At 32.0% G+C, this 14,454-nt stretch overlaps 1 protein-coding gene across 1 annotated transcript; it reads left to right on the top strand.

Annotated features, from left to right (window-relative positions):
• Positions 1–1,781: 1,781 nt before the first annotated feature.
• On the top strand, positions 1,782–13,687 carry LOC132746361 (cubilin-like). The gene is made up of 8 exons (XM_060735478.1): positions 1,782–1,976; positions 2,126–2,219; positions 4,278–4,376; positions 6,934–7,103; positions 9,940–10,043; positions 10,402–10,504; positions 11,577–11,765; positions 13,515–13,687. The coding sequence occupies exons 1-8, from the start codon at positions 1,883–1,885 to the stop codon at positions 13,685–13,687; spliced, it is 1,026 nt and encodes a 341-aa protein (XP_060591461.1). The 5' UTR covers positions 1,782–1,882.
• Positions 13,688–14,454: the final 767 nt, after the last annotated feature.

The following is a 14,454-nucleotide window of genomic DNA, read 5'->3' as shown; positions in this document are numbered from 1 at the left end:
CGCAGGGGAAATTAAAGAAAACAAAAAATTGATTGATTAAAAGGGCAATATTTAAAAGGGGACGGGTGGGGGTCGACTTTGGGGGAGGGAAAGGGGCAAAATTAAAAAAAATAATAAGGGGGGAAAAAAAGACTTCCTTCCAAAAAGGTTAATTCTGGTTCCCCTTTATTTTTTTTTACATATTTATTTAAAAATTTTTTTTTTCACTTTTTTTAGTTTTTATTTTTAAATTTTCTTTCGTTTTTTTTTTCTTTTTCCCCCTTTTACCATTTTTGCCGCCCCTATTACCCTTTTTTAAAAACCCCCCCCCTTAAATTTAGTTTGGCCTTTTTTTATAATTTCATTTAATTAAATTCATCTCCCCCTTTTTCCCCGTCCCCTTTTTGGTTTCCCCGTTTTGGGTAAAGTTTTCGGGTCCCTTTGTTGTATGGCTGATTGTGTCGAGGGGCTGCTGTCTGTGAACGTCGCTCTTGCCTTGTTGATCTTTATTCTCATTTTGCATTTCTTATACCTTAGTTTAATTTATACAAATTACTTCCCAGGCCCGTGGTAGGGCTCATTTTGATCTAGATTCATGATTTATATAACTTTTGTAGAAATATTTAAGTTCATGCTGCATGTTTAATATGTATACTCTGGAAATAAATGAAATTGATACAAATGACTTAGTGTGCCATTGACATGAGAAAGGTCGTCACATTTATAAATCGTCTGAATTTTGCAGTCTCAATTTCCTTCCGTCCGTTCTAAAATTACAAAAAGGACACGAAAACACCTATATAAGGCTATTAAAATCAAGTATTCTCCATGGGTTTGGTCGAATGTTTATCCCCCCCCTCTTAAAAAAAACCTGATTTCTGTGTTTCTAATTATGAGCAAATATAAGCTTATTAATTTTCATTTTTCTTTCTGTCAAAATACAGAATGGCGCCGCCTTGGAATGTTCAGCAACTTTTACACTACTTGGGAGATGAATTTATTCATTGGTGCACCAAACCTGTCTGTTTTTGGTTAAAAAATGTAAAATAAGTAAAACACAGAAATGATCAGTTAGATCCATATAAAAGTTAACCCAATGACAATAATGAAAAGTACTTTACGTATTAAAGGAAGACAGAGCAGCATGAACAGCGGAAAATTAACTGCAAGGGCCCGATAAAGGAAGGCTGATGAAATCACCAAAACGACGACCACCTGCGGACGAAGATTTAAATGCATTTTCATGCGTCTGCAGATCTTAATGCACGGAAATGAGGTTAATTAACATCTACTAGAAGATATAATTAAGCGATAAAATTTCATGTTTCATTTATAAGGACTATAATAATCAGTTCAATAAAAACAAACGCTTTTCTTAAGCTTTCGACGTTTAGTCTTCTTCAGAAAAAATTGACGTTTATAAAATAACAAATTACAAATGAGGCAACGTCCGTTTAACTATACGCTAAACAGAACGTGACGTTAACGCGGGAATAAAAAACTTTGTCAAATAAAAACAGAATCTTTCATGAATATAAATACAGCAATAAACAATAAATTACACATATAATATGGATCTGCACATGTGATACAAAAATTCTCATAATTATTAATAATATAAAATAAAATAAGGACTGAAGTACTTGTGTCGGTATAATAACCGCCCTGCTTAGCTAGCAAACACTTTATTTACTTCTATGAAACAAGAGGTTTCCTATTGCCTAAGTTATTTCTCTGAAAACTCTAACGGCAACAGAAAATATATAGGTCACATCCTGTTTTTAAGTATACATACTTTTTTCATAAAGTTGAACAATTATATTAACAGTTACAGATGTGTTTTTGTAAAACGAAGTTGTTTTTTTTTGTATTATAAACATAAATATGTTTTTGTAAAAACAAGATGTGTGGAATTAAATGTTTAGTTTTTGCCCTTCTGGTAACATTACCATGTATTCTGAAAGCAGCCGAACTGAAATTTCGTTCAACGAGAGAAGGTATATATATTTATCATTATTTTGCTTTACTTTCAAAACTAAAATAAGGTTCGCTTTCTGCTGCTGACTTAGGTTATGATTATAAATTTTGTAAAGATCAGCATTTAGAGCTTTTAAAAACCTTTTTGAAGGCAATATTCTATTTATAGAACCATGTGGCGGAGAAATAGATTTGGAACTCATGGGTGGTGTTGCTGAAATTCGGCTCAGGACGGGAGTAATAAATGGTGTAGAATTTTACAGGTAATTGTTTTTATCAAGTTTTTTTCTTAAATGTCAGAAATCTAAGGGTTTTTTTTTCATTTCTATAAATAATTTCATTGACTTTATGTCAAGTAATAATTGTCAATAACGAGCGTTTACATGATGCCTCTGCCTTCGAGCTTTTTTCGAAAAATAAATAGAAACGTAATTTGATGCCCTCATCTTTTATATAACTTTTTCGTGCGGAAAATTGTTATAAACCTTTCCTTTAATTTTCAGTAGGAAATGCAACAAAGAAAACACACACGCACGCACGCACACACGCAAACACACAGACACACACATACACACACACAAACATATATATATATATATATAATTGGAAACAAAGTTTCCTTGCGACAAAATTTGTAAAGATTCAAGAATTTTTTTTATTTATACAAATAGTTTAAAAACATTATAAATTAATTTTAAACGGCTAAAACGTGCCATGGTTTAGCGCAAGAAACACATTTGCTGTAATAAAGGTTATCATAAGAATTCCAGGACATATTTTGAGGTATCACAAGAACTCCGGGACATTTGAAAAATCGGGTATAAATTTGTTACCCGGGGCTTTATGTTTGAAATTTTGAATTATAATTAGGTAATTATGTATTATGTATGGCAAGGATAAGGACTTGAAATAAACAGGTCAATACTAACAAATTGGCGAATAAATTGGATTTTTACACAAAGCTACTAGATTTTAAGCAAGAGGCGATGAAAAATGGACTATTAATTAGTTTTTGACACATAATACAATATGTTAGGCAAGCTTAATCATTTAAGTTTAATTAAGCACCTAAAACTTACTTTCTAAAGAGGAAAATTACCATTCTTGACGAGTGTTTTGCAGTATATACAATAGTTTTCCGACGAACTCCGTGACAGTTATCACAAGAACTCCTTGAAAAGTTATCATTAGAACTCAATCCCTCGTGCAACACTTTCTCCCCCGTGTAATGTATCTTAATTTAATGATATTGATACTCCTTCATTTGAGCATTAAGAGTATTATATTATACAATAGCATTTTGAGCAACGGAGAGTTTAAAAATAGAAAAACAGATTTTTGTAACTTTTAAAGGAAACAATATCTAAAGGAGTATTATTTATAGGACGTTTAAAGTCTCCATTATGTATTAATAAATGTGTTTAGACGGACGTAGAAAATATTGTCAAAGCAGTAAGATTTGCAATTTGTAAGAGAACTTCACAAATAGAGCTGTAATAACGTTTGAAAACAGAAGAAAACTTTAATGAAATGATTTAAAAATGTAACAGGTCAAGATTTGACCTGATACATATAATGCGAAAACATCGAATTTAGTAAACAACATATTGACAGTATTAACAAGAAACTTTGCCCTTTATGGTAATTTGCAATTTCCCGTAAAAAGCAAGTACGGATACGGATACGGAAGTGTCACTTCAAATAGAATTAAAATAAGACCCTTAGCCGAGTTCTTTGTCAATTAATTACAGTGTGTCAGTAACATACATTATAAATATAGTTTTCATTCTGGTAACATGATATACAGCAGATGATGTCAATTCGTTTTTATATAAATTCTTATTTATCGTATTTATGTACTTATGAAAATTAGTATAAGCAGGCCATGAACAGACCTAATATTTTATTGGTGTTTTAATGCTACATAGGAATCAATCCCTTTCAAGATTTTTATTTGATTTGGTTTAAGAAACACGCCATAAAGTGTTATAGTAGAGTATGAAAATTAACAATTTAAGCCTTATATTCAAGCTCTTACCATTTAATTATTTAGATGATTTTCAAAATCTATCTCCTTAAATTCAATATTACAATATGACTTTCAGGAAACTAGCTCATTTATATTTGATATAGTATTAATAGGTCAACATGCTATAATTTCCACAGATTCTTTAAGCATATAAAAGAACAAGAGCGATAAGCTCAGGTAAAACTTGTTATTCTCTTTTATATTTTTGAGAAATTAAAACACGGAAGCATTTTTCTTATCTTTATTGATCTGTCAAACGTAGAATTTAATGTTAGATTGCTACTTGTTTCAGAGTTTTTGAAGACTGTACATGGACACTGAAGACAGCTGATGATCATTTTATGATCCTACAATCCGACTACTTTAGTGTTGAAAAGAGTGAAAACTGTATGTAAGTAACTTATAATTCACTAACGTTAGATACATCCTATATCCAATATAACGCTTCTTGGCTTTACGAAACATAACGGAAACGTGTGTCATAGGGTATATATATGTATAACATTGTACTGGCAAATGTTTATTAACCTATACTTAAACTATACTTCCAATAAACTATTCTAAATTATATTAAATGAATCTCATAAAATTCATTGTATATAACCAGAACAATGATGTGGTAGATTTGTGTGTTTGTTAAATGTTTATGTAAAAATATGGCATGCAAATATGAAACCTTAATTTATATTAACATTTTGGGACTACTTTCTCAGACGCTTTTTATAGTAACCAGTATATCTGAGTCAAAAATCAAAGTAATAATACTGGTAATGTTTAATCAATGAAACGTGACTGAGATTTGGTGCGCAATTAACTGATAAAAACTCCCCAGCAGTACTTATGCTGCTGACAGGTTCCAAGGCGAAGCCCCTCTGTATGTCTTTGTTGTTTCATACTGTTTTGGTGAAACTTTTGTTTGTGTCCCTTGTTGTTTTGTCGTCTACGGTATGTTTCTTCCCTTTTGCCCCTAGTTTTGTTTTAATTTTGCCAATTTCTTCCCCGAATCTCGAGTCCCCTTCCGATGTGCCCTTTTACTTCTTTTGCTTTGTTTTCTTTGATTTCCTGTTCGGCTACTATTGTTTCCTTTTAGGTATCATTTATGGGATTATCCTGTCCGTGCTCTGCCTTGTGCCCCGTCCTTTTTTTTGTTTGGGGTCCTCCAGAGCTCCGTGCTGCTGACTCGTCTAGGGCTTGCGTTCATTGATCGCCGCCTTTCCTAGTTGATCTTGTTTATAATATATTTCGGCTGCAAGAAACGTCTCGTAACGTATGAAAAAGAGTTGAAAAAAGTAAAGAAATGTGTGCATATCGAAGAACTATCACGTGGTAAGTGGTAAGATCGTTACTATAATTATCACTTTTTTATAGTTTTAGCCATCAAATATTGGGCTTCACGAAAATTTGTAAATGGCCAAAAATTAAAACTAAGTCGGTGCAGAAATGTCAAAGTACATTTAACATGGAAGGAAAGTTTGATTTTTCTTAATAATAGCAGTTACTTTCATAAAATATTATGACTGGTACCTGCCAAACGGTAAAATCTCGAGGATTAACGTGATGAAAACCAAAATTTACTGTAAGGCATTAATTGGTGTGAAAAAAGGCTTGATGTTCCCTTCAGGTAACTTTTTTCTATTAATAAAAAAAATCCAATTTTTTCATTAAAATTGAAATTAAAATGCACTGAGATGACATTTGCATTTTATTACACCCCATCGTTTTAAATATGGTGTTCAATATGGCACCAAAAGTTATCTAGTAAATGGCTGACAGAACAGGATATTTTTCAAATTTGTAGGAATACATTCGTAATGTAAGTGGTTTGTTATAAAGCCGCAATTTTTAGATATTTCGAGTGTTAAAATTAATAAAACACTTTCCATTTAAGCAACAAAAGAACATAATTATTTTAATTACTGCTACATCAGCATTTAAATGACGCTTATAAATGTTGATGTATATCGACCGTCATCTTGTGCTCCCCCTCAAATAGTGCGCAGTAAAGTTTACCGTTTATCGGACCCCAAAGTGCGTTTGACCCAAAGTTCGGTGTTACAGTGTACAGTCGGTGCGTTCTCTATTGCGTTTTTTTCTGTTAATCCATATTTCTTCATCGTAAAATTTAAACAAGGTTGTTAAAAAAGTAATAACTATTCACATTTTATTTATTTTACGTTTACAATTTTACCAGAGAATCTAGGAGCATGTCCTCTTTTTACAGTAGAATAAGTACAATACGTTAACAAATAACAATGCTGCGAAAAAGATCATTTGAATGTTTGACTAGGAACAAGCTCACAGTACAATAAATGTCGTTCTTGATGTCACAAAATGAATACTTAACTTTCACATGCATTCTTCTATTTGATGATTATCTGCTAAGTATTCTAGGATCATACCACTATAACCTATCTTTTGTGACCAGTTTTACTTGCGATAAATAAATACATCGATCCTACGACAAGGCTTTGTTTCTATCCAGTGTAGACATATTTTAACCCTGCGACACACTTATGTTTTTTTTTGGTCAAACTTGAATTACATGAAATATGCCGGGCAGCATGCTTTCTTTCATTGGGAGAAACGTCCAGTGCATTTTCCGTCATTGATTTCATATTTGCCCTCATTGAATCGCTTGCACCCGCTGAAAACGAGTTTCCAGTGAATAATTGATCTTTGTTCATTTAACTTAACGGGCTTCTTGTATGTAGCTGAAGTAGTATATTGGCAATTTATTGCCATATATAACAATCGCACGAGTTTCCATTTTCGTTCAACAGGCGTCTTATTTATACATTGAATGAATGCTATGATTACACATTTAATGTGTGCATTTTGTCCCACTTGGGCTTAGTGTTACTTAACTATCCTACAACTTGTTGTGAAATACTTTTCAAATTGATATAATAGTTGCTTTTTATTTATTGAACCTGTTATATTTTTTCTAGCTCGGACTATGTTAAGATTACAGAAAAGGGATTTGATGGAACAACAAGCAGACACTGTGGTTTTGATCCATTGACATATATCACATTTGGAAACATAATACAACTACAGTTCAAGTCTGATGATTCATCTGAAAATAAGGGTTTCAAATTCACAATCAAGTCGGTGAAAAGTAATTATTTAATTGATTTTTGATTACATATATGTCAGCATCAAAAAGTCAAGATATTTAACTTTCAACATATTTAATTCAATATTTTCTTTTTAAATGATTTCTTAGCCTTCGGTCAAACAGTATTGAACCCCGATCAAGCCCCGATATAAATATGCATTCGACTCTTTAAACAACTCTGCCTTTGACACATTATTTTTATGTTCATCATCGTTGTATTACGTGTGTAAAGGTATCCAACCCGCTTGCTATAATCATGGAATGTTAATAGTATTGTGAAAATGACAACTTTCTAGAGTTAGTTATGCTCCCCGAAGGGAGAATGTATTGTCGCCACCTTGTCCGTTTGTCCATATATCCATGTGTCCGCTCATTTTGCTTTTCCGGAGCATATCCTAAAAACCCTTAGACATGATTTGTATGAACTGCACACAGTGGTAGACTGACAGTGAAGCGGGGTACAGTGTCAAAAAACCATAGCCATTTTTTTCCAGTTTTTGAATTATCTTCCCTTTTAGAAATATTGTCCTGAGCATTACCTGAAAACCCTTGGACAAAATATATTTAAACTGCACACAGTGGTAGAGGACATTAAGGCGGGATACAGTGCCAAAGAATCATGACTCTATTTTGCATTGTTTTTTAATTATCTTCCCTTTTTATGTAGATGAGTAGTGCAAAAGATCTGTGACCTCGCGTTCCCTTATTTAGAGTTATTCCACTTTGTTCATTTTTTTTACTTTTATCTTTGTCCGGGCTACAAGTCTGAAACTATAAGAAATATCGAAAAGAAACTTTCTACGTAGATAGATCACATTGGGTAAAAGGGCAGTGCCAAAAGAACCTTAACTATGCCTTGTCTAATTTAAGAGTTATTGCCCTTTGTTCATTTTTACACTTTAGACTTGCACATAACTGGCACATAACTGACATTTTAGAGAAATCAACATGAAACTTTGCAGTTAGATAGACCTATTGCAAAACGAGCAGTGCAAAAGAACCGTGACTTTGCCTTACCTAATTTTGGAATTATTGCCCTTTTTTTCTTATTTTTTAACTTTGTCCTGGACATTGCCCCAAAACTATAGATATATCAACATATAACTTTGTAGGTAGATAGATCTATTGCGTAGATATGCAGTGAAAAAGAAAAATAACTCTGTCTTGCCAAATGTGAGTTATTGCCCTTTTCATCTTTACTCTGTAAACTTTGTCCAGGATATCACTGTGAAACTACAAGAAGTATCAACAAGAAACAAAGTCAATAGATATATCTCATTAAGTAGAAGTACAGTGCACAGAACATTAACTCTGTCATGCCTAAACAAGAGGTATACTTTTCTGTGTCCATAACCTAATTGGGGCATCACCCAGTATAACCGACTCTTGTTGGCATTGTCTTAGATATTCTTTTTTCGACTCAGCAGATATCACCTGATATTCATTTTGTCGCTTAAAGGAATTGCAAAAGAAATCAAAGTTACAGACAAAAAGACACACGTAAAGTAAACAATTTGTTTTCCTAATAGATAACCTATTGAAAGTTATATTTGAATAACTCTTGGGAGTTGATTTGTATCAAAAATAGTAACTTAAGTGAGATTATATTTGAACAGTCACAAGAACAAATCAAATGCGCATACATTAGGTCTTCGTCGGAAGGATTATCAAGCTACTCTTTTATTTTAAACGCAGGTCGTCGGAGATAAAAAAATTTATTACCCGTTAATTATATAATTTGCCTTTCTTCTGATATGTGGATTGTTCACAAAAAGGACACTAAGACCACTAAACTGTTAGTCAACTGGGGTGTTTTTGTACCATGGCGTGGTTGTGTTGGAGTAATTAAAAGCGCGATTGTGATATTAGGTGTTTAGATGTCATAAAATTTAATATGTGAAGTGATAAAATCTAGCATGTATCTACATATGATAAACTGCATAAGATGTGTTATTCTGCTACCATTCATTTCTTGTAGTTGCTGATTAAATTGATTCAAACTGAATACTAAACAGATGTGTTTGCATTAAGACATGTTTTGAAATTGACAGAACGATTATTAACTTCGAAGCAAGCATTTCCTCTACATATTTTTGTGAACTGTCACTCATTCACAGAGCAAGAAAACAAATGTTATATAAATCTTTAATGTATCTTTATTTAAATATAACTCCATCTGATTATATAGTAAAAATTTTCTCACCGATAATTGCAATTCTTTTAAAATATAACGTAGTCTTTGGGGAGAATGTAAAGAAATATGAATATTATTCAACTTGTCAATACGTTGTCATTGTAAACCTTGCAACTACGCTTATTTTCCTTCTTGGCTGAATTATAGGCTATTAAATATAATTAAATTATCTTTTCCGTCAACTTACGCAACAGTCAGTGTCTATTGTGACATAGCTATTTGTTTTTCACTAAAACTAATTATTACACTAACTCGTTGTTTTAAACTTTCTACATCATATTCCTATAACAACCAATAGATAAAACGGCAGCTAGTTGTTGTATAATTCTTGAACGGCCGCCTTCGGCATTTTACATGCCGTCATGAGACTAAACATTATATCACGTGGTACATGCAAGGATCATGCAAGTTAAACATAATCAACAATGCAACCACGTAGGTGAATGTATATTGGTCTTGATAATGTTACACTATATAAGGTCTGCTAAATCTCTATGTAGCACTTTATCTTTCCCACCTATGCACGTGCGAATGCACAAGAAAATACTTTATCCGCGTCTTATAAACGTATAAAAAATGATTAATTAGAGGCAAATTTTCGTATTGAAATATAAAAATGTTGTCTTTTTTTCCTATTTGCAGAATTCTCGGATGACACGTTTTGCGTTGGTAGTATATTAGGTGGCGAGGATTCAAGCATAGTGAACAAAGAAACTTCAGGGGACAATTGTTTTTACCGAATACAGGTAAAATAATTATAGATATTAAAAAGAAACAATAATTTGGACAGACTTTCCCCTTTGACCTTGTATATTTTGAACTTTATTTTATGGTTTGTGACTCTCAGAACACTTTAACTCGTTTTTGTGTGCATAATAGAAGGTTATTCGTGGAAATGTGGTTATAATTAAGAGGATTAATAAAAATCCTGCCAGCTTGCAGTAATATAAAAAGTATATGATTAACTACTTACTATTTTAAGAAAACAAAACTATAACAATTTTAAAGAAAACAAAAATAAAATGTTTTGTAATCAACACAATTTTTCTTCTATGTTATTTTTAGTACAATTTTATATGTAATATAACATTTTAATTTTAACAGGCACCAAAACACAATGATATAACGCTGACAGTAAAAATGCTCGATTTTGGCTCAGCCAGTTGTGAGGAGGAAAGTATAATTATTTATGAAGGACACAGTACACGTTAGTTTCATAAAATACTATCATTTTATAATATAAAGTGTTTAAAAAAACAGGAACCGTCTTATAACTTTAAAAACTTGTAAGTATTTATCTTAACGTCGTCCTATCTTTTCGTATGTTTATCTGTCCAGGCACTATGTAAAATCTGTTGTCGACAGATTAGAATACAAAGGTTGGCTGACACCTGCAAGCACTGTATAAGTGATGTTTTTGAACATTTGATCTTAAACGTCAACTTCTGGCAGCCTGACAATTTGTTAATCGAAATAAACTTTTGTTTTAAAATTTCAAGCCTGTGTCCCGAATTTCTTTCAATATTTTAAAAATAAAATACCGAGTTCATTCATTAATTGTATTACTAGCGTTATCGTAATAATAGATAAATAACAGGAAAATGTATCAGCAGAGAAGTATAAATCAGTTTGTGCCGCTCATTTATTAAGTTGTCATACATAACAAAGTAATAAAAAGTTGTGCATTCTAATCGATTTTATTCATACTCTCCTCCGTATAACTACAAGTCTTAAAGCTTATTGCACATAAAAAAAAGAAGAAAAAAACTTCTTCATTCCGTTATTGCTTCCTATTTTGTGTGACCCCATATATATTGATAAGTTAAATTTATGTTTACTTTAAGTTTCTTGGAATTGACTTTAAAGATGATGATTGTTAGTGTAAGAAATATGTATGTATTTTACTTCACAATGGCAATCAGAGTAGAGATCATTTCAATTTCAGTTGTGTAAAAACATATGTTTAAGTCCAGTTTAATAAGAACCCTTTCGCTAAAAAAACAGAGCCCTCACGTCAAGTCAAAGAATATTCTAGATTCCTCATATATTTTGTTTAGAAACATTTACCTGTGAACAATAACATTATCTAATGCAATATCTTCATTTACTAACATAACGTTTAAGACTTGTTATATATTATGTTTTAGTCTACCATTTTAGTTCTAACAGATAAACTAAAATACTAATTAGCATTGGTATAATATGAATAAAAGTGTCTAAGAATGTTTAAGTTAGTCACTTACTTTCTTTTGTACGTTGTTTCCAATATGATTTTTCAGAAGGAAGACCTTTAGGTACAATATGTAGTGACAATGATCTTGGAATACTACCATACCGTGCAAGTTCAATGTTTATTGAGTACAGGAATCTTCTGAATCTAGACGGTGAACGTTTTAAAATAGAATACATGTTTGTAGAGGAGAACTTTACATTATCAACGACCACTTCTTCGGTTAAGGGAAATGATGGTAATGCTTACTGTTTTGATACAACAGAACAAATGAAATCAATTATTTAAGGTTAGACAACCCTAATAGGCACCATATGAAACTGTAAAATTGACAACATAGGACAGTTTAATGTCTTAGAAGTTTACCGTATTGTTAATGTGTCTTTCTGAACTAAAACTTAGCTTTCAGAAGGGCTCTTTTGAAGACCAAGTGTACAAACATATTTATATGAACCAAATCAAATGTTCGATTGCTTATTATCTTCAAAGGCTGTTTAAACTATTACAAGAAAATAGAGAGAAATAAGAATCCCTGAAGAAAGCCAAACACGGCAAATTAAAAATGTTGCAGGCTCGGTTTGATTGAGTCTGTTCATGGACGGTACTGTCAAATGCAAACTACCGTCCACGCCCCCTAGCGCCGGCTTAAGCAGAATTCAACATTTGATATGAACTGGCTGAGGTTACGAAGCCTGCATATCACAGATATGACGTCAAAAGACAAAATTAAAAAGCAGGCTACATATCCTTAGGGTTATTCAACAGTATTCAAGTTGGGAATACTGGAACCATCCAACAAGAAAGATGCCGAATAGAAAGAACTAAAATAACACAAGCAAAACAATTATGTCGTGCTGAACGATCCCTGAATATAACAACACTAGGACCAATATTTAATCTGCATTTAAAGGATAAACATTTTTCTTTATAGAAATGTACGCAAGCTAATTGAAAAGTAATGATCATTTTATTGAATACGTTAGCCGCCCTAATCTATTCATAAGTCATACGATCTTGCAATGAGACAGCTTTCAGCTCTTGTGGAACTGAAATATGAAACAGTTGATCGGGAACACACTAGGCGGACTTTGACGCTTGACTAAGCTTTATTTACATTATTCGAAATTTTTTACTATTTATAAAACATGTTTAACAAACACAAAGCGAGCTTCACATAAGAGTTTTCATGCAGACAATTACTACTGAAACCATTGGTATTCTCCAGTTTTCTTTACACACTATAGATGATAAAGAACATTGACTATCCCTTAAGTTATCTATGATTTTTTTGTAATGAATTCAAAAGAAAATAGCATTACCAATAGGAGGCCGAGTCAAGTACAGTATTACATTAGGTATCTTTTTGGTGTAATTTGTAATAAAGAACTTCAAAACATTTTTGAACATTGTGAGTTATCAATTGCAAAGCTAGAATACATGATGTGCATCTTTTTACCCAAGAGCCGGAACAGTAACAAAAACAATGCGAGAAATTTAGCTCGCATCGCTTAAGAAGGCAAGGGTTGCTCCATTAGCCGGAAAAATAACTACCTTTAATTTAAATGAAGGATATCTAATCGCGCATCACTTCTTAGACAGCGAAAAAAGTAAACTGATATCTGATGCGCCACATGTGCTTTCACAAGGAGAAAGTCTTCATTGCCATTGCTTGCAATTACAAACAGTGGCTTTAAATATATCGAATCTGTTTTCACAAATTAAAAAAGACCAATTTTAAATTACTATAATCGAATTAAACTATAATGCTATATATAAAGTTGAGAACCCACTATTTGAGAAGTGACATTAGGACCCTAAGGGTGCACACATGACACAATTAAGAATTTAACACAAATATATCAAGATTATTGTATAATTAATAAAATGGTGTAATTTAACAAAGAAGTCTTTTATTGCAAAACGTACTTAAGCGTTTTCTAACAAATGTTCATTATTGATATGAAATCATTTTTATTTTTTTTTTCAGACATTGATGGTTCGTTAAAAAGGAAACAACACAAGAATGGTATCCCAACTTGTGCACAGAGAATCAAATACAAAACAACAAACAGTTGGCAGTCGCGGTATGTAATGATAATCTTCCTCAATATTGTTGTACAGATAGAATTCACTATTTCGACATGGAAAAACTTCAGATGACTGTATCTTTGGATTCGAGTGAATCTTTTGCTTTTGACAGGAGACAGAGAAGAGGTATTTCAATTTTAGTGTTTATCTGTTTTCACTTTATATAACAGATTGAATGCAAAATTAATAAAAAGTGATTTTGTTAAAAATTTGTTTCCGGCAAATTTTCATAATTTGTACCAGGCACTTATAAATAAATAAATTAATATTAGTTGAACTACAGTGTCTAAAACATAACTTATTTTAATCGTATATAATATTTCTGAAATTTATATCATAGCATTTTCAGGGGACATTTTTCTTAACGGACAATCTTGCGGAAAAAAATAAACATAGGCACTACGATTGCAACAAAGGGGCGACTCACTTCGCCTAGAACTTAAAACAGATGATTATTCCTTAAGAATTTTCAGGCAAAGATTTCATTTTGTACAGATAACCAAGGTAATCAAATATTTTCTTTTTTTTGGTTTATTCAAATAATTACAGTTTTATCTATAAAAGCATTTCATACAGAGTGCACTTTCAACATTTTGCCGATTAAACTTGTTATTTGTAAGCTTTGGAATGTTCTTTATTGCGTTAACCAATTAAAACAAACGAATACTATATTGGTAGAATGTAGTATGCAAAGACAACATGGCATGCATTCGAGGACAACACTGAAAAGTATTGTAACTTTAATCAATTATGTGGAAACTGATATTTCCCCTTTTTGATATGTGTGTATTTAAATACAAATGATAATTATAGAAGCTGCTTTTCCTTTTATTTGAAAT

This window comes from Ruditapes philippinarum, unplaced genomic scaffold (genome assembly GCF_026571515.1).
Source record: "Ruditapes philippinarum isolate M1 unplaced genomic scaffold, ASM2657151v2 ctg2189_1_1_1_1, whole genome shotgun sequence".
Classification (NCBI taxonomy): domain Eukaryota; kingdom Metazoa; phylum Mollusca; class Bivalvia; order Venerida; family Veneridae; genus Ruditapes; species Ruditapes philippinarum.
This window is presented reverse-complemented; position numbering and strand designations above follow the sequence as displayed.